This window comes from Zootoca vivipara, chromosome 6, assembly GCF_963506605.1.
Source record: "Zootoca vivipara chromosome 6, rZooViv1.1, whole genome shotgun sequence".
Classification (NCBI taxonomy): domain Eukaryota; kingdom Metazoa; phylum Chordata; class Lepidosauria; order Squamata; family Lacertidae; genus Zootoca; species Zootoca vivipara.
In genome coordinates, this window is record NC_083281.1 from 16590557 (window position 1) to 16612238 (window position 21682).

The 21682-nt window shown below is 45.0% G+C and overlaps 1 protein-coding gene across 1 annotated transcript; it reads left to right on the forward strand.

Annotated features, from left to right (window-relative positions):
- Window positions 1–240: 240 nt before the first annotated feature.
- Window positions 241–13539, forward strand: LOC118086148 (cytochrome P450 2A13-like). Its single transcript, XM_060275500.1, has 9 exons — window positions 241–420; window positions 648–810; window positions 1196–1345; window positions 1679–1839; window positions 2623–2799; window positions 3545–3686; window positions 3822–4009; window positions 12923–13064; window positions 13156–13539. The coding sequence occupies exons 1-9, from the start codon at window positions 241–243 to the stop codon at window positions 13335–13337; spliced, it is 1485 nt and encodes a 494-aa protein (XP_060131483.1). The 3' UTR covers window positions 13338–13539.
- Window positions 13540–21682: the final 8143 nt, after the last annotated feature.

Genomic DNA, 21682 nt, shown 5'->3' on the forward strand with positions numbered 1-21682 from the left:
CTTTCTCAGCTGGCAACTCCCTGTCATCACTATCTGTCCATCTGAACTTTGCTCTGGAAAGTCTTCTCTTGACTTGCAAGAAGACATTGAGCAGAGAGTAAACAAGTTGCACAATTTCAAGGAGGGGGTTCTTCCAAAGGTATGTAACAGGCTCAAGCCGAGCTGGGCAGGTATTTTCTCTTCCAAGCTTGTCAGTAACACATTGCCTGTAGAGCTCCACAGGCCACCCGCAACCTTCCCATGGATCTCCTGACAGCAGCAGCCCTTATCCTGATCATCTGCCTCTCTTGCCTGACGGTCCTCTCAACATGGCAGCAGATGCACCGCAAAAGCCAGATGCCACCTGGACCAACTCCCCTCCCCTTCATCGGGAACCTGCTCCAAGTCAACACAAGTGATATCTACCGTTCACTCATGAAGGTAACTTTCTATAATGTGTCAGTTATCCACTCTCTGATGGTTTCTATATACTGCTGCTTAATGAAGATCACTCCACACGAGGAAAGAGCGCTCTTGCGTTCGGGTCCTGCTTGAAGGTTTCCCAGAAGGGGCATCTGGTTGGTCTCTCTGAGAACAGGACACTGGACTCTAGATGTGCTCCCTTTTAATTTGATCCAGCAGGCTCTCCTTGTGCTCTCTTTTCACAGATTCGTGAGAAATATGGTCCTGTCTACACCATCCACTTAGGGCCCCGTCGTATTGTGGTCTTGTGTGGATACGATGCCGTGAAGGAGGCCCTGGTGGATCAGGCTGAAGAGTTTGGTGGCCGTAGAGAGCAAGCCTTATTTAATTGGCTTTTCCGGGGTTACGGTCAGTCTCTTCTTGGGCAATTTTTGGCCTGAGCACATTTTTACTGGCATTTATATGGCACCTTCTAGCAAGCTTAACACCGGAGAGTCTCAATGCTGGTTCTGTGCCATAGATTATTGTTATATCCTTTTTACTGAGGAGGTGAATGAGCCTGAGAGCCTCTCTACCTATTTAAAAAAAACCACACATATCCTGGGATGTGCTCCCAAAAGGTGGATTCTGAACTTTAAAACTGGACAAGATTTGAAAATGAATAGGTTTTCATCATTATTATTTGTTGGAGGTGGGGGGGGGGAATCTCCATCACTGTGTGTTTTCAGCCACATTCCCACTGAGTGCACATTCTCCTATTCCTCCTTCCCATTACTCCTCCTTTGCTTCTCAGGGGTTGCCTTCAGTAATGGGGAAAGGGCCAAACAGCTACGCCGATTCTCCATCATGACGCTGAAGAATTTTGGGATGGGAAAGAGATCCGCCGAAGAGCGGATCCAGGAGGAGACCCACTTCCTGCTGGAATCCCTAAGGGCAACAAAAAGTGAGCTCAGTTTTGGTATCTTCAAGAAATGTGGCATAATGGCTTACAAGGAATAGTAACTGTTGACGGATAACTGGGAATTTAATGCTGATAAACTGAATCTTTGGGTTTAATTTAGAAGATGTTTCATGAGTTTTTACAATAAGTATTAATTGTTGTTTTTATGTGTATACTCTTCTAATTAATATTCTGCAAGCCACCTTGAGAACTTTAGATGAACAGCGAGGGAGAAATCTGCAGATAAAAGAAAACACCATTAAAGACTGGGTTGATTTGCAAAGGCTTGCCTTGATTTGCTCCAGGGTTGAGTGACTTGGGGGTCTCTCTTTCTAGGTGAACCCTTTGACCCCACTTTTGTCCTGAGCCGCTCAGTGTCCAACATCATCAGCTCCATCGCCTTTGGCAACCGCTTTGAATATGAAGATCACGAGTTTCTCTTCTTGCTCCGCGCTATTCTGGAAACCTTCGAGTTTGCTTCCACCTCTTGGGGACAGGTAAATTGGAGGGGAAGTGGAGAACTTCCATCGTGAGTTTGTGAATAATGCAATTTCTCTTTATCTACTCAAAGCATGGTATGCAGGACAGCCACCACTGGGTGGGGCTCTCTCATTACCCCAGTAGTCAAGACACAGGGTTAGAAGCTAAGGAGCTAGATCACATTCAGGGGTCTGAGTGAGCCTGACAAACAAAAGCCAATATTACAGTCTTCCATACCAGCAGAAGCTAAGTTCTCCACAAGTGGGCAGAACTTGGGAAAGGCTTTAAAATGGTTTTGATATCTGTTGCAGCAAGCGTCTCACTCTGAGCTCTCCATGGTGCTGCAACTCCTTATCTGCCTTGCTCTCTGGTCAGGCTCTGCCTGGAGCAAGTTTACAACGTTGCCTCAACCAGAGCAAATCTCAGATTGAGGCAGTGAAGCTTGAATTCCTCCTCACCCCCTGATTCTTTCTCTATGTTGCCTTCCTTCTCACTCAAAGAGGAGAAGTCAGGCCCTGAGGTTTTGTCTGTGATGAGTTTATGGCTTAGTCAGCACCAAGTTATATCTGGGTGGAGTCAGGAGTACCTTCTGTCTGTTCTTCTTGGAGAGACACTTCTCCAGTCTCCCTTCTTTCAAGCCTCCTGTTTTTCCCAAACCTTTCATGATAATGAAGAACCAAGGGAGGGAGGAACTCCTGCTTCTGCCTGCCCCCAAAATCAATCTCAACTGACTTTGTTCAATATCTTTTCTCTCTCATCCTCCCCCGAACTCTGCATTCCTCCAAACCCAACACACACAGCTGTACGACATGTTCTCGGGCATCATGCAGCACCTGCCTGGCCCACAAGATAAAGCCTTCAAGAAGCTGTTGGGTCTGAAGGAGTTTATTATGAAGAAGGTAAAAGCAAACAAGGAGACCCTGGACCCCAACAACCCTCGGGATTTTATTGATTGCTTCCTAGTGAAAATGCAGCAGGTAAGATTGTGTTCTTCTAAAGCAGGCATCCCCAAACTGCGGCCCTCCAGATTTTTTTGGCCTACAACTCCCATCATCCCTAGCTAACAGGACCAGTGGTCGGGGAAGATGGGAATTGTAGTCCAAAACATCTGGAGGGACGAAGTTTGGGGATGCCTGTTCTAAAGACTATGATCAATTTCTGTGTAAGGAAACTGTAGATCCTGTTTGAACCAGGAAAAGTTTGAAACTTAGATGGCTTTAAAAGAGGATTACACACGTTGATGGGGAATGTTCTACTGAAGGCTACTGGCCAGGATGGATGTAACCTGCTCTCGACGGGTTGGTTGCAATGTTGGTTGCAATACCAGTTGTTGGAAACCATGGGAGGGGAGAGTACTCTTCTGCTCGAACCCTCCTTCCCAGCGGGGCATCTGGATGGCTCCTGTGAAAACAAGAAGCTGAAATAGATGGGCCTGATTCAGCAGGCACTTCTCCTTTGCCTCTGTAACCTTTCTGCACAAAAGGAATGTGTTACACCTTCCTCCCACTCCACTCAACCCTCTGTTCCCCACACAATCACTGGGCTCCTTTTCAGCACCCCATGACTGCCCCTTCCCCTCATTGGATTGAGCATGACATCACTGCAGCTCAGCCAATCATTAGGGGGGGGAGAGAGCTTCATAGACAGGAGGCAGTCAGATTGTAGTCTATCCCAAGATATAATCTGTGAAATATCCTCTTTCCCCATTTTTCTTCTTGCTAGGAAAAAGAAAATCCAAACTCAGAGTTCTTCCTAGAAAATCTCATTATTACAACCCTCAATGTCTTCTTTGCTGGCACAGAAACAGTAAGCACCACCTTGCGCTATGGGATTCTTCTTCTGCTGAAATACCCGGAGATTGAAGGTGAATGCAGAAGCAGTTGAAAAGGGGGGTGGAGAAACATCTGTGTTTTTGCCAGTTATGAACTGGGATTCCTGTTTAGCTCCCCGGAAGGTGCAAATGGACACTTTTTGTCACATCCTGCTGATTTCTCAACAGAGAAGATCCACAACGAGATTGAACGTGTGATTGGTCGGAATCGCATTCCCAACATGGATGACCGTCCCCTGATGCCCTATACAGATGCTGTGATCCACGAGATCCAGAGATTCTCAGATCTGGTCCCAGCAGGGTTAGCAAGACGTGTGACCTGTGATACCAAGTTCCGGGGATACGCCATTCCCAAGGTACTGTGGTTTAATTCATTCCTGAGCCTTAGACTCCGCCCTTCATTACATTTTCCAGACAAGTTTTGTGGGCTAGCAAATTCCCCTGAGGCACCTCTGTCTCTGACCTGTCTGCCATCATCATTGTGGGGGTATCCGAGTCAAATCCAAAATAAGACCTGAAGAGCCCAGCCAGATGAAAGTAGCCCCCGGACAGCAGGAAACCACCGAGACTGCAGCTGCCGCTGCACAGGAGTCCAGTGGTCCCGGTGGACTGCCCGGAGAGCCGCCGACTCCCCTCCCCAGCGACCGCGCCGGATCGGGATAGCCCCCGAGCGCGCTGGGGCTTGGAACGCGGAGCGCCGACGCTCCGGCAGAAAGGGAGAGCCCCTGAGCGTGCTGGGGCTTGCAACGCGGAGCGCCGACGCTCCGGCAGAAAGGGAGAGCCCCTGAGCGTGCTGGGGCTTGCAACGCGGAGCGCCGACACTCCGGCAGAGAGGGAGAACCCCTGAGCGTGCTGGGGCTTGCACCCCGGAGTGCCGACGCTCCGAAAAAAAGGGAGACCACCCGAGCGCGCTGCCGCCATCACCCTCCCCTCCTGGGACAAAGGGAGGAGAGAGAGAGAAAGAGCCATCAAGACCACCGCAGCGGCCGCGGCTGCAGCCGCCCTCTCCCTCACTGAGACGAAGAGAGAAGAGGGAGAAAAAACCCGCTGAGGCGAGGGGCCTCGGTCCTACCGTCGCACCCTGGTCCACAAGCCCCGCCGAAAGACCACTGCCACTAACGAGGAAGAAGAGGCGAGGTAGGAGGACAAAGGCCGTGGGGGAAACACGAGGCAAAAACCAGGCCCTCTCACCCCACCAACGAGGCCCGTTCGAAAAGACACAGCTTTTGCAATTTTTTGAAATTTTTAAAAATATTTTCCTCTAATTTTTTATTATTATCACCATTATTTTCTTTTTCTAAATTTTTTCTAACCCCCCCCCCTATTTTTTCCTTTTCTTTTCTACATATATACATATATTAATTGCTGCTCTTAACGGGGGAGATCCAGAGAGAAGCAGCGCGAGGGAGGACTCCCGGAGGGAGAAATAACACTGCTTGAGATCACCTAAGGAGATCTCAGTTTATTTTTTGTCTTTGTTTTTGTTTTGTGTTGCTTCTCCAATTCCCCCCCCCCAACTATCTTTTTCATCTTTTCAATTTTTATATTACTCTTATTTTCCAATCTCTATTGTTATTTTTAACACCCCCCCCCAGCACTCTCCAGTCCTTCTAACTTGGAAAACAAAATATAAACAGGAAAGCCCCCCCCCTCCAATTTTCCCCCCTTCCTTTTTCTTTTCTTCCTCCTTTTTTATTTATTAATATCTCCCTTTTTAAGGGGGGCGCTGCGACTGCAGCCACCTCCTCCACATAATTTTGCTTTTTATATCTCATTTTCGGCTATATATATCACTCATATTTTTGGATATATATACCACTTATATTTTTATCTCCATTTTACTTTTTAACCCCCCTTTACTCTTCTCCCCCCCCACCAGCATCTTTACACCAATAACATCCCACTCCCACCCTTAACACACAGAACCCCCCCTTAGTTACTAACACCCAACCACCCCCTTCTACGCATCTCCCTCTCCCCACTCTCCCCACCCCATTTCCCGCCCGCCCCCACGCCTGTCTGACCACTTTATTTTATTTCACTCCCTAAATCCACCCCACACCTGATCCCAGCATCTCTCTGTCAAAAAGGGGACCACTGCCGCTGCAGTCATCCCTACTTTGATTGATTGCTAATACCCCCATCCCTCACACTGTTCCCCAGCCCAGCCCCAGCTCCCAATTAATACCTCACTTTAAGTTTGCCTGTTCCCTGCTCCCTCCCCCCTTAACCCCTAAAACTACATACCCATACCTCCACCCGCTTTCATCAACAACCCCCCCAGCAAACCCTTACCCCACATCAAACCTAAAAGCACCAATACAATAAACCATCACTGCTACTACTTTCCCTCCTCCCTTCCCTCCCCCCTCTCTCCCTCTCTCTCTACCGCCCTTTCACTCCTTCCCTCCCCCCCCACTCCCCCACTTCCCTCCAACCCCCATCTACCTTCCAATCTCCTATCCCTCCCCCTCTCCCCCTTCTTTTCCCTCCTCCTAAATCTCCTCTCCCTCCTCTTTCCCACCCTCTGACACTATACAGTTCTGCTTAAATCTACCTGAAAACAATCCTGCCACTCTCAAATCCCTTAATTACCTGTTGTGGATCCAGAACCCCCAACTGGACCCCAACACCCCCCCCTGAACACACGAGGGTGCACCACTGAGGAGAACGCGAGAACTCCAGAGAAGCTTGCAAACACAACCCAGGCGACACACAAATGACCGCCTAATTCAAACGCTCTGAATAGCCACCAATCAACGCCTGATCAATCCAACAACCTAACACCACGACTCCCAATCACAACAAACCCTACTCCAAGAAGTCACCAAGCAGACCCCAAACCGAAAACCCCAGGGAAACCACGACAACACCAACCAGGAACATGGCAAACAGTGCTGAGAACGTAACGCCTCTCCAAGAAGACGACCACCCGATGACTAAAAAAGATCAGAGGGATCTGGAAACAAGACTAATAGAGAGAATAACGAAAGAATTAACAAAACAGTTCACAAAACAACTGGAGGACGCAGTGGCCCCCCTACAGGCACAAGTCAATGAACTAACATCCAAACTGGTAGCTCTGGAGAACGAGAACCAAACACAAAAAAGGGCAATAGAGCAACACCAGGAGGAAAACACACATATAAAAAAGAAACTGAACGAACTGGAAACAGAAAACGAAGAACTGAAAATCAAACAAGCGGACCTTGAAGATCGGAATAGACGCTGCAACATCCGCTTTCGCAACTTTCCGGAAAAAGCGGAAGAGAAAAGCCCAGCGCACCTAATAGTAAGCTGGCTAAGAGACACAGTGCCAAACCTGAAAATCGAGATAGATGACCTGGAGAGGGCACACAGAGCTCTAAGACCCATGCCAGAACCCGGCGAACCCCCAAGGGACATCATCGTGTGCTTCGCACGATACAAGAAGAAAGAAGAAATCTGGAACCACCTTAGAAATTCGACCAACCTTCAATACAAAAACAACAACATACTGGCCTTACAAGATCTGTCCCAAGATACCCTAATCCGGAGGAAAACCCTACGCCCATGCACCCGAAGTCTCCAAGAAGCAGGGATCAAATACCGATGGGGCTTCCCCTTCCGCCTCATTGCAACAAAAAACGCAAAACAACACACAGCTACCAACAAAACGGAAGCCAGGCAGCTACTGAAGGACCTCGGACTCAACATCCCACTGGAATGGCTTCAAGAGGACCCACCAAGCGACAGCCAAGACCAAGACAACGAAACAACAGCAAATGGCTGGACGAAAGTCCAGAACAACAAGAAGAAAAAGGCAAAGAATCAAGAGCAACACAAAGCACGCAAATACAACCAAACAACACCATCATGCGCGAAACCATCCGGCCGACCATACGACACGAGAAGCCTGACCAAGACCGACTAAGTCAACACAGCACAGAGGAACGACCCTACTGCAACAACAACTGCAGCAAAATGAAGCAGCCGGAAAACATCTCAAGCGGAAGGACTGGTGACTCTCCCCCCCCTCCCCCCTTCCCTCTAGGCTAAGAAAAGCACTGACACCAACAACATTCCCCCCCAGCCCCACAACCCCACAGAAACCGCCACTCCAACACCAGTCCAGACAATCTCAACCACACACCCCACCACCCAACAACTCATAACACACACCCTCAACACACACACCCAATCCATTCTAAGGAAAAATAACAAATGCAACCTACACTACCCAACCTACGATCAGGCTAAAAGATAAAACCCAATCAGCACAATGGTGGCACCAGAGAGCGCACCAACACTCACACCGACACCCTAACACAAAAATGATGTTGCTATTAATACTGGCAACATTGTTCCCAAACCCTATGCCTGACATCCATGCCACAAGGATGCTTTACATCGTCTCGCTGATCACCCCCCCTCGTAATCGACAAGGGGGAAGGCCTGTCTCTGGACACGGCCCTCCACATCAGCTGAGACCCAGGGCCAACAGGCCAAGGGCCGAACGGCCTAAAATACCCCAAACGAATGCCTATAAACCTACACATAGGAAACTCTATACAACTTACCCCCCACTCTCTAACCCAAACCTAACTCCAACCCCATTAGCCCCCTACCCACCACACCCTAGGTCAGCGAAACCCCAATGGTTCAGCAAACAACACATAGTGAGAGACACAGGACAACCTGGACGGGTTGGCAAGGATTTGCCTTACACAAGAGATAGACATGATGGCTAACTTAAAAGCGATTACATTAAATGTGAGGGGGTTGGGAAACCCCATTAAAAGAAAACGCATTACCTCATACATAAACACCATGAAACCACACATCACCTTCCTACAAGAAGTACACAACCCCCCCAAAGGGAACAAACTTCTGAGCGACCCCCGCTTCAGTCAACAATGGGTGGCACAAGGCTCAGGAAAGGCTCGTGGAGTTGCTGTAATACTTAATAAAGACCTAAACTTCAAAGCCACAACAGTCCTGAAGGACAAAAAGGGCAGATTCATTTTCATCAAAGGAACACTAGATGGCAAAATTAAACTGACAATCGGCTCTATATATGCTCCAAACTCAAAACAACTAGAATTCTTCCAGAAGACATTGAACAAACTTCTCTCCTTCATGGAAGGGGAAGCCATCCTAGGAGGCGACCTCAACCTAAATATGAAAGGCATATCCCTAAAAAACATCCAATCTACAACCCCATGGGCAACTTTTCTTCGCGGAAAACCCCCAATAACTAGGGACTCTTACAAGTTAATAAAGCTGCTAAAAGACAGGGGTCTCTACGACATTTGGAGTGAACAAAACCCGGGAGACACTACCCACACATTCCAATCTGGACGACATGGCACAACGTCCAGATTGGACAGCATTCTGCTCACACAGAGTCTAATCCCTCAGGTGGAATCATCAAACATAGGCAACATTAAAATCACAGACCATGCCCCAGTAGAAGTCACCATTAAAATAGGAGAGAGAACACATAGTACCCCATCATGGTCCTTTAGCCCCATCCTAACCACAAACAAACAAATTAGAGAAAGTCTCACAAAAACCCTTCAAAATTACTTCAAAGAAAATGATGTGAACAACATAACAACCCCCCTCCTATGGGACGCAATGAAAGCAGTCACCAGAGGAGCTTGCATAAAAGAGAAAACACTCCTTAAAAAACAAACCTCCACAAAGATTAGTACAATGGAACAAGACATTACAACCCTCTCATCTCGCTACAAACAAACAGGATCCAAAAAACTTCTTAAACTCATAGAACAAAAGAGAAGGGAAATAGACTCCCTAGAAATCAACAAAACAATGATCAGCATTCTATATTCTAAACAACGCTTCTACGAATATGGAGGGAAAAACTCCAGACTATTAGCAAATAGATGTAGGAAAAGAACACTCAAAACAAGAATACACTGCATCACCAAAAAAGACGGCAACACAACATTCTCCCCCAAAGAAATAACTTCAGAATTTGCAGAATTTTACTCCAATCTATACACTTCCTGCAACCCACCTGAGAAGGAAATAAAAGAATTCATAGCAGGAATGACCATGCCTACCTTAACAGATGAAGAACAGGAATACATGGACAGGCCCATCACCCCAGAGGAAATAGACGAGGTCCTCAAAACCCTGAAACCACACAAAGCCCCAGGCCCAGACGGCTTCACAGCAGAATTCTATAAGAAATTCAAAGAACCCCTAATGCCACACATGACCCGCCTATTTAACGACATCATGAAAGGGGGGCCCATCCCCCAAACCTGGACCCACTCCAAAATAGTCTCCATCCCAAAACCACTGAAGGACAACCTCAAAGTTGAATCATATCGCCCAATCTCATTAATAAACCAAGACTACAAGATATTCACATCAATCCTGGCCAACCGCCTAAAAAACTTCTTACGCAACTTAGTAGCCCCAGATCAGACCGGCTTCGTCCCCGGTCGCAATATCACAGACCCCATCAGGAAACTGCTGAACCTAATCGAACACAGCAAGGCAACCAAAACCCCACTGACAATTATGTCTCTAGACATCCTCAAAGCCTTTGATTGCCTAGAATGGAAATACCTGTTAGCAGTACTAACTAGCATGAAATTTGGCCCAAACTTTCTACAAATCCTCAAACAAATATACTCCGAAGCCTCAGCAAAATGCAGAATCAACAACATAGACTCGAATAACATAGAAATCCAAAGAGGCACAAAACAAGGATGCCCACTATCCCCCTTCCTATTTATACTAGCCCTAGAACCGCTAGCAATCCGAATCCGCGCGGCCACAGACATCAAAGGAGTGGAAATAAAAGGCAGAACATATAAATTAGGGCTCTTTGCAGATGACCTAATGGTCACAACATCAGACCCCTTAAACACAGCACTCTCCCTAACCAGAGAACTCAACACATTTGCAACGGTGTCAGGCCTGCGAGTAAACTTTGCAAAATCAGAAGCCATGTGCTTCAATACCCCTCCCCACACCCAGAAAGAACTCACTAATATCACCAAAATAAAACTCTGTCACACCAAGTTCAGATACCTAGGGGTACAAATAACCAAAAATCTCAACAAATTATACCTACACAACTATAAACCCTTGTGGCGACAAATAAACAAGGACCTAAAGAAATGGAACAACATGAACTTCACCCTCTCAGATAGAATGGCAATGATCAAAATGATCACTCTCCCAAAACTAACCTACTTATTCCAAACCCTCCCAATCTGGATCCCCCCAATCCAACTCCGCAGATGGCAGAGAAAACTACACTCCTTCATCTTCTCACATAAGAAACCAAGAATAAGCACCAAATACCTGCACCTCCCCACCTCACAGGGAGGATGGGGAATCCCTAACATAGAAACATATTACAGGGCCAACCAAATTCGACATATAATCCCATATATACTGGAAGACGAGACAAAACAATGGATACACCTAGAGAGAGACACAATTGAAAGTACCTGCACCACAGCATACCCATTTCTCCCAAACAAACTAAGAAAGATCCCCACAACACTTAATAGGTACACACAAACCATGTTCAAGGCATGGAAAACAGAAACGGACAAATTATCCCCAACCACATCCCCACTACTCCCCCTGGTCTACCATCCGTTATTCCACCACGCAGCACAAAACATCCAAACTAAAACTTGGCAAACCAAAGGCCTACACCGCCTAATAGACTTTTACAAAAATAACACACCTCTGACAACACAAGAAATACAAGATAAACTAGAAGACACCCAAATACCCTGGTTAGCACAACACCAATTACATGCCCTCTTAAACAAGCCAGCAATAAAACTAGCAGCAACAAGACCCCTGACACCCTTTGAAAATCTCCTCCTAACAACAAAGGGTCACGGCAAAGGGATGGTATCTGCAATATATAAAATACTGCTCCAAAATCCCACAAACCCCCCAGACACAATAAAAAAACAATGGGAAGACGACATAGGCTACGAGATTAACCCCACTCAATGGACCAGAATGTGGTCTAAACCCCCCTTTAAATCCATATCAGCAAAAAGGAAAGAACTCACTCTGAAAACCATCTACAGGTGGTACCTAACACCACGAAAACTAGCACTAATACGCCCAGGAACCTCATCAAAATGCTGGAGAGGATGCACCTCAACAGGCACATATTTCCACATGTGGTGGGAATGCCCCAAAACCCAACAATTCTGGAGAACAACCGTAAGAGAAATAGGTAAAATAACCCAACAAACATTAGAACTTACCCCAGAACTGGCCCTGCTAAACATCTTCCAGGACAATAACGCCTATCTACATCACAAAGAACTCATAACCCACTTACTCTCAGCAACCAGAAGCACCATAACCAGACACTGGAAAGACCTGTCAGGAGTAAGCATGGACCAATGGTACCAGGCGGTATGGGAAACAGCCCTACTAGAAAAATTAACCAATAAGTTGAAATTGACACGGGGACAAATAGAAGAAGACGGCTTCACACCAATATGGCTCCCCTTCATCACATACACAGCCCAACAAGAAAATGACAGAAATCCACCAACAGCATACAAATCAATTTGGCTAACCTGACCCAGAACACCCACCCACCCCACTCACATAAAACAGACCACCACAGCCAACCACAAAAGAAAACTATATCCTAGGCCAACCCCAACAACTCTCACCACCAAAGGAAAACAAATGCACAACAAAGAACCTGCACAACCGACGCTGACAACCCCCCCCCCACACACATTAAGTAAAACAGAAACATTGCCACACCCCCTTCCCTTATCTACCGCTCCCCCCCTTTTCCTCCCCAATGTCTCAACAATTGAAACTGATCTGTAAAAATGTTATGAGAGACATTGTACACGTCTTTGTAAACTGAGAAAACCGTTAATAAAAATATTAAAAAAAAAGAGCCCAGCCAGATGATTTGGCGTTGCTTCCACATCTGCTCGTGCTGCCTTCCTCAAAGGAGTGTTGGTAGTTATAGGGCTTAAAGGGGTTTAATTCTAAACATTTCCCCCTTCCCTTCTCATCAGGAAGAACTCTTTGAGGGTAATAGCTTTGGGGCTGTGGAAAGCGCTCCTTCAGAAGGTGGTGGAATCTCTTTCCATTAAGGTTTTTCAACAGAGGTTGGATGGCCATCTGTAATGGATGCTTTAGTTGAGATTTCTTCGTCACAGGTGGCTCCACTAGATGGCCCACAAGATCCTATCCAGCTCTGCAATTCTATGATGCTAAGATTCTCTCCCTCTCTTGTTCAGGGGACTGAAGTCTTCCCTGTGCTTGGATCTGTGCTGAGAGACCCCAAACATTTTGCAAGACCGGATGTGTTTGACCCCCAACATTTCCTGGATGACAATGGGCAGTTCAAGAAGAATAAGGCTTTTATGCCTTTCTCGGTTGGTGAGTGAGGCCCCTTCCCTTTCCAAGGTACTGCCAAGCCCTTTATAACAGCCCCCTGGAAGCCTGTATTCACCTTCCTCCTCTTTCCTAGGGAAACGCTCTTGCTTTGGGGAGCCCCTCGCTCGGATGGAACTCTTCCTCATCCTCACCAGCATCCTGCAGAACTTCCGCCTCAAATCTCCCATCCCACCTGAAAAGCTCGAAATTTCTCCCATGCTGGTTGGCCTTGCCACCCTTCCGCATTTTTATGAAATGTGTGCCATTCCACTCTGAAGGTGGTCAGGTGTCTTGGAGAAGCAGAATCCCATCGTCACCCACCTTGGCCACCTAAAGGCAGGTACACACATACACAATCTAATGTCCGCACCACCATAATTTTAGCAATGACAATGTTTAACATTTTTCTATTTTCTGGAATTATTTTCTTTGTCTACATATTTAGTATATTAGTATCTTGTGAATGTTTATTTTTCTGCTGCACCCCTAATTGAGGAAGCTGTAAGATCAAATATTTTGTCTTGGTTCTCTATTATCTTCTTTTGCCTGCATTTCTATTTATAAGGCATACGCAAACCCCAGCTGTAAAATCACCCCACAAAATTCTAATGCTGTCTGCTATTGCCATGTTGTGAATAAAGAGATTACAGATTTCACTTTGGAGCTGTCATTTCACTCCACTTTTTAGTAGAACAGTTGACTCTACCCTCCATTTTATGCCCCCTGACTGTTTTGTTTTTAAAAAAATAATATTTATTAAAAATTTCCAATCAAACCAAATCATATATTCTGAATTATACACATTATCCAATAATCAAACAATCCCAATGTTATGCCTAATTATAAATTATTATTATTATCATTATTATCTGGCTTCCCATGCTTCGAGATCGGAGGGAATCCTAATCATCTCATAGTTCTACTGCATTTCAAAATATTACAATAATTCCCTTAATATATTCTGGTGTTAACCCCTCATTATTTTCAGCAGCCTCTTTGCAAGTGAGTTTAAGTCCAAATAAAATATTTCTGTGTGGATTTTATGTCTTTAGTCTTCTTTATAGTCCAAATCTGTAGTCCAAGATTCCCCTCTGTCAATTCACATCCTCTCTTCACAAACTGGTGTTTCTGCCGAATCAGTCCAGGAACCTTCCACTGCAGGTAGCTGCGATATCGACACACAGTCCAGATAAAATCAAATCATGGCATCTGCTCAATGTTGCTCCTAGTAAACTGGAAGTACAAGTATCGAAAAATAAAATGTTAGAGGTTTAACACACACACACCCAATAGCAATATAATTTATTTCAGCTAGCTGGTCAGTCTACTTTCGGTTTCACTCCTGGCTCCTTGCTGAATTAATACTGTGCCACAAACCTCCCAAGCAGATATCCAAAGTTCTTTGGCATTTCTCCAGTTGTTAATGAGGTGTCTCTTCTACTCCAGTATAATAAATCGGGGGGTCTTTTAATCTTCTTCCAAGAAACCAAGAGACAAAGGCTTTGATTGTCCGTTTGTTTTTGTTTTTGCAATCATTTCCACACATAGTAATTGTTAGAGTTATTAAAACCTTATTATATCAACAAATGCAAGTTTTTTAGTCTCACTTGCTTTCATAAGTCTGGTAGTCATTTCTTAAAGAGGGAACAAAATAAAAAAAATTCCTTCCAGCAGCACCTTAAAGACCAACTAAGTGTGTGTTTTTTTGTTGTTGTTTTTGGTATGAGCTTTTGTGTTCATGCACACTTCTTCAGATACACTGAAATAGAAGTCACCAGACGCTTATATGTAGAGAAAGGGTGGGGAGGGGATGCACTGTTGGCATCTCAGGACTATTTAATTGCTCATCCTCTAACATTGTGTATGCCATCAAATGCCAACAGTGCCCTTCAGCTCTCTATATTGGACAAACAGGCCAAAGCCTACGCCAAAGGATAAATGGACATAAATCTGACATCAGGAACCACAAGACAGAGAAACCAGTAGGAGAACACTTCAATCTCCCAGGACATTCTATACAAGATCTCAAAGTAGCTGTCTTGCTACAAAAGAATTTCAGAAACAGACTGGAAAGAGAAGTTGCTGAATTGCAACTCATTAGCAAGCTTAAAACCATGGAGGGACCTGGTTTGAACAGAGACATAGGATCCTTATCTCATTATACATGATCAAGCTTTCCTTAGCACCTCAGCCCTTGCTTTCCCCCCACAAGACCAATTGCAGTCATTAACAGTCGTTAACAGTCATCTACAGGTTTACCACTCCTATCAGCCCATCACCCATTCCCATCACCCCCACCCCCCACCCTCTGAATATACATAAGGGTCTGGTTGCTTCTGTTTCAGTGTATCTGAATGCATGCACACGAAAGCTCATACCAAATAAATACCAAAATAAAAACTTATTTTTCACCAAGCTTAAAACGATGGAGAGACCTGGTTTGAACAGAGACGTTGGATTCTTATCTCATTAGACATGATAAAGTGATCTTTAGTCATCTCACCCCTTGCTTTTTCATGCAAGACCATTTGCAGTTGTTTACAGTCGTCAACAGCTATCAGTCAGTCAATCACCCATTTCCACCACCCACCCTTTCTCTACATATAAGCATCTGGGGACTTCTATTTCAGTGTATCTGAAGAAGTGTGCATGCACACGAAAGCTCATACCAAAATAAAAAACTTAGTTGGTCTTTAAGGTGCTGCTGGAAGGATTTTTTTTATTTTGTTTTGACTACGTCAGACCAACATGGCTACCTACCTGTAACTTAAAGAGGGAAATCGCCAAATGTAATCACATAGACAAATATTGAATCATAGAATCATAGAATAGAATCATAGAATCATAGAGTTGGAAGAGACCACAAGGGCCATCCAGTCCAACCCCCTGCCAAGCAGGAAACACCATCAAAGCATTCCTGACAGATGGCTGTCAAGCCTCTGCTTAAAGACCTCCAAAGAAGGAGACTCCACCACACTCCTTGGCAGCAAATTCCACTGCCGAACAGCTCTTACTGTCAGGAAGTTCTTCCTAATGTTTAGGTGGAATTTTCTTTCTTGTAGTTTGAATCCGTTGCTCCGTGTCCGCTTCTCTGGAGCAGCAGAAAACAATCTTTCTCCCTCCTCTATATGACATCCTTTTATATATTTGAACATGGCTATCATATCACCCCTTAACCTTCTCTTCTCCAGGCTAAACATACCCAGCTCCCTAAGCCGTTCCGCATAAGGCATCGTTTCCAGGCCTTTGACCATTTTGGTTGCCCTCTTCTGGACACGTTCCAGCTTGTCAATATCCTTCTTGAACTGTGGTGCCCAGAACTGGACACAGTACTCCAGGTGAGGTCTGACCAGAGCAGAATACAGTGGTACTATTACTTCCCTTGATCTAGATGCTATACTCCTATTGATGCAACCCAGAATTGCATTGGCTTTTTTAGCTGCTGCATCACACTGCTGACTCATGTCAAGTTTGTGGTCAACCAAGACTCCTAGATCCTTTTCACATGTACTGCTCTCAAGCCAGGTGTCTCCCATCCTATATTTGTGCCTTTCATTTTTTTTGCCCAAGTGTAGTACTTTACATTTCTCCTTGTTAAAATTCATCTTGTTTGCTTTGGCCCAGTTGTCTAATCTGTTAAGGTCATTCTGAAGTGTGATCCTGTCCTCTGGGGTGTTAGCCACCCCTCCCAATTTGGTGTCATCTGCAAACTTGCTCAGGATTCCCTCAAGCCCATCATCCAAGTCATTGATAAAGATGTTGAACAAGACTGGGCCCAAGACAGAACCCTGTGGCACCCCACTAGTCACTACTCTCCAGGATGAGGAGGAGCCATTGATGAGCACCCTTTGGGTTCGGTCAGTAAGCCAGTTACAAATCCACTGAATGGTAGCATTGTCTAGCCCACATTTTACCAGCTTCTTTACAAGAATACCATGGGGCACTTTGTCAAAGGCCTTGCTGAAATCAAGATAGGCTACATCCACAGTGTTCCCTTCATCTACCAGGCTTGTAATTCTGTCAAAAAATGAGATCAGATTAGTCTGACATGACTTATTTTTCAGGAACCCATGCTGACTTTTAGTGATCACAGAGTTTCTTTCTAGGTGCTCACAGACTGTTTGCTTAATGATCTGCTCTAGAATCTTTCCTGGTATTGATGTCAGGCTGACTGGGCGGTAATTGTTTGGGTCCTCTCTTTTCCCCTTTTTGAAAATAGGGACAACATTTGCCCTCCTCCAGTCTGCTGGAACTTCGCCTGTTCTCCAGGAATTTTCAAAGATTATTGCCAGTGGTTCTGAAATCACCTCTGCCAGTTCTTTTAATACTCTTGGATGTAGTTCATCTGGCCCTGGAGACTTGAATACATCTAAACTAGCCAAGTATTCTTGTACTACCTCCTTACTTATTCTGGGCTGTGTTTCCCCTGCTGAATCATCTGCTCCATATTCTTCAGGTCGGGCGTTGTTTTCTTTCTTGGAGAAGGCTGAGGCAAAGAAGGCATCGAGGAGTTCTGCCCTTTCTCTGTCCCCTGTTTGCATTTCACCATGTTCTCCTCTGAGTGACCCCACTGTTTCCTTGTTTTTCCTTTTGCTACGGACATACCCATAAAAGCCCTTTTTGTTGCTTTTAACCTCTCTGGCGAGCCTGAGTTCATTCTGTGCTTTAGCTTTTCTGACTTTGCCTCTACACGTGCTGGCTATATGTTTGAATTCCTCTCTGGAGATTTCCCCCCTTTTCCATTTTTTGTACATATCCCTTTTAAATCTTAACTCAGTCAAAAGTTCTTTAGATAGCCAGCCTGGCTTCTTTAGGCACCTTCCATGTTTCCGTCTCATTGGTATTGCCTGAAGTTGTGCTTTTAATATCTCCCTTTTAACAAACTCCCAACCATCATGAACTCCCTTCCCTTTTAGTATTACTGTCCATGGGATTTCACCCAGCGTTTCCCTAAGTTTTCCGAAGTCGGCTTTCTTAAAGTCTAGAATTTGGACCTTAGTATGCTTGGTTGCTCCTTTCCGCTGGATAATAAACTCCAGAAGAGCATGGTCACTCCCACCTAATGATCCTGCCACTTCTACCCCACTAACCAAGTCATCACTATTGGTTAGGACCAGATCTAAAATGGCTGATCCTCTTGTTGCTTCTCCCACTTTCTGGACAATGAAGTTGTCTGCAAGGCCAGTGAGGAATCTGTTCGACCTTATGCTCTTGGCTGAGTTTGACATCCAACAAATATCAGGATAGTTGAAATCCCCCATTACTACTATCTCACTTCCTTTGGAATGCTTGGCCATCTGTTCCAGGAAGGCATCATCTGTGTCCTCAGTTTGGCTTGGGGATCTATAGTAAACTCCCACAATGAGATCACTGTTGTTTTTCTCTCCCTTAATTTTGACCCAGATACTCTCAATTTGGCTTTGAAGTTTTAAATCCTGAATCTCTTCACAGGTATACATATCCCTAACATATAAAGCTACTCCTCCTCCTTTCCTGTTTGGTCTATTTCTCTTAAATAGATTGTATCCCTCTATTACTACATTCCAGTCATGAGACTCATCCCACCAGGTTTCAGTGATGCCTATTATGTCATATTTAGTTTGCTGTACCAAGAGCTCAAGTTCATCTTGTTTATTTCCCATGCTCTGTGCATTAGTATACAGACATTGAAGACCGTTGATCATTCCCCCATGTCTCTTATTTAAGGATATTTTCGTCCCACCACTAGGTCTGCATGCTGCTTGCTCCATTTGGTCCTTGACATTTGGATGAACATCTTCAGCATTTGATAGACTCCTACCTTCAGGACCACTGTCTCCCTCCCCCATATAAGTCAGTTTAAAGCCCTCCTGATGAGGTTTTTGAGTTTCATGGCAAAAACATTCCTCCCAACTTTTGTGAGGTGCAGTCCATCACTTGCCAGAAGTCCATCTTCAAGAAACTGCAGACCGTGATCTAGGAATCCAAACCGTTCTTGTTTGCACCATTTGCGAAGCCAGTTGTTCACTTCCCCTATTTTTCCCTCTCTCCCTGGGCCATGTCGTTCAACTGGGAGGACAGAAGAGATGACAATTTGTGCATCTAATTGCTTCAACTTCCTGCCCAGAGCCTCATAATCATTTTTGATCTTCTGTAAGCTATGGCTTGCAGTGTCATTAGTTCCCACATGCACCAAAAGGAAGGGGTATTTGTCGGTGGGAGGAAGGGGTATTTGTCGGTATTGAAAGAAAGTAAATAAAGGCTCACCCCCACCCCTTTCTATTCCGTCAAACCAGCATCACAGATGATAATCCCTTTTCCAATCGAGTCTTCTAAGTCTTCAGAGGCTGAATTGATTAGCAGAGAAAATCCTCCCTCTTCACTCAAAGCATGTCCATAATTTAAATCCAATTTTTCATCTTAAGAAATGGAGACTTCTCGCTAGCGGAGACTGCTTCGGAGAGTGCCAGAATAGTGCGGGGGCTTTCAATCCAGCACACACATACCCAGTTATTCCCTCCAGATCTGGGGCCAGGTGTTGGGTGACCGTGGATGAGACTATTTCCTCCGGCCCTGGAGGAGTTTGGGAGGCTGATGACACCCACCTCAGCCTCTAATTGCGTGTGCAAAATGGAGGTGATGGAATTTCAGCCATCTTCTTTTTCTTTTTTTTCAAATAATTTTTATTCAATTTTCCAAATAAACAAACAACACATAAACACAACAAATACAAAACCTCTTATCTCCACCTCTCAATTCAATTTGCTCTGCCGAGCTATGACTTCCCTCCCTCCCACCATTCGGCTTGCCAGTTCCTTCTCCAGGTGGATCAAGTTTAGTCAAAACTCTCCACTATGACCTGTCCATCTTGGGTGGCCCTGCATGGCATAGCTCATAGCTTCTCTGAGTTATTCAAGCCCCTTCGCCACGACAAGGCATGAAGTGCCAGCTTCTTATAGCAAAATTCCGGCTTAAACTGAAGAAAGTAGGAAAAACCACTGGGCCAGTAAGATACAATCTAAATCAAATACCTTATGAATACACAGTGGAAGTGGGGAACAGGTTTCAGGATTTATATTTGGTGGACAGAGTGCCTGAAGAACTATGGATGGAGGCTCGTAACATTATACAGGAGGCAGCAACGAAAACCATCCCAAGGAAAAGGAAATGCAAGAAAGCAAAATGGCTGTCCAATGAGGCCTTACAAATAGCGGAGGAGAGGAGGCAAGCAAAATGCAAGGGAGATAGGGAAAGATACAGGAAGCTGAATGCAGATTTCCAAAAAATAGCAAGGAGAGACAAGAGGGCCTTCTTAAACGAGCAATGCAAAGAAATAGAGGAAAACAATAGAATGGGGAAAACCAGAGATCTGTTCAAGAAAATTGGAGATATGAAAGGAACATTTCGTACAAAGATTACCATAATAAAGGACAAAAGTGGTAAGGACTTAACAGAAGCAGAAGACATCAAGAAGAGGTGGCAAAAATACACAGAGGAATTGTACCAGAAAGATATGGAAGTCTCGTACATCCCAGGTAGTGTGGTTGCTGACTTTGAGCCAGACATCTTGGAGAGTGAAGTCAAATGGGCCTTAGAAAGCACTGCTAATAACAAGGCCAGTGGAAGTGATGATATTCCAGCTGAACTATTTAAAATTTTAAAAGATGGTGCTGTTAAGGTGCTACACCCAATATGCCAGCAAGTTTGGAAAACTCAGCAATGGCCAGAGGATTGGAGAAGATTAGTCTACATCCCAATCCCAAAGAAGGGCAGTGCCAAAGAATGCTCCAACTACCGCACAATTGCCCTCATTTCACACGCTACAAGGCAGGCTTAGGCAGTATGTGGCCCAAGAACTCCCAGAAGCGCAAGCTGGATTTCGAAGGGGCAGAGGAACCAGGGACCAAATAGCAAACATGCGCTGGATTATGGAGAAAGCTAGAGAGTTCCAGAAAAAGTCTACTTCTGCTTCATTGACTCTGCAAAAGCCTTTGACTGTGTCGACCACAGCAAACTATGGCAAGTTCTTAAAGAAATGGGAGTGCCTGATCACCTCATCTGTCTCCTGAGAAATCTCTATGTGGGACAAGAAGCTACAGTTAGAACTGGATATGGAACAACTGATTGGTTCAAAATTGGGAAAGGAGTACGACAAGGTTGTATATTGTCTCCCTGCTTATTTAACTTATAAGCAGAATTCATCATGCGAAAGGCTGGACTAGATGAATCCCAAGCCGGAATTAAGATTGCCGGAAGAAATATCAACAACCTCAGATATGCAGATGACACAACCTTGATGGCAGAAAGTGAGGAGGAATTAAAGAACCTTTTAATGAGGGTGAAAGAGGAGAGCATAAAATATGGTCTGAAGCTCAGCATCAAAAAAAAACCAAGATCATGGCCACTGGTCCCATCACCTCCTGGCAAATAGAAGGGGAAGAAATGGAGGCAGTGAGAGATTTTACTTTCTTGGGCTCCTTGATCACTGCAGATGGTGACAGCAGTCACAAAATTAAAAGACGCTTGCTTTTTTGGAGAAAAGCAATGACAAACCTAGACAACATCTTAAAAAGCAGAGACATTACCTTGCCGACAAAGGTCCGTATAGTTAAAGCTATGGTTTTCCCAGTAGTGATGTATGG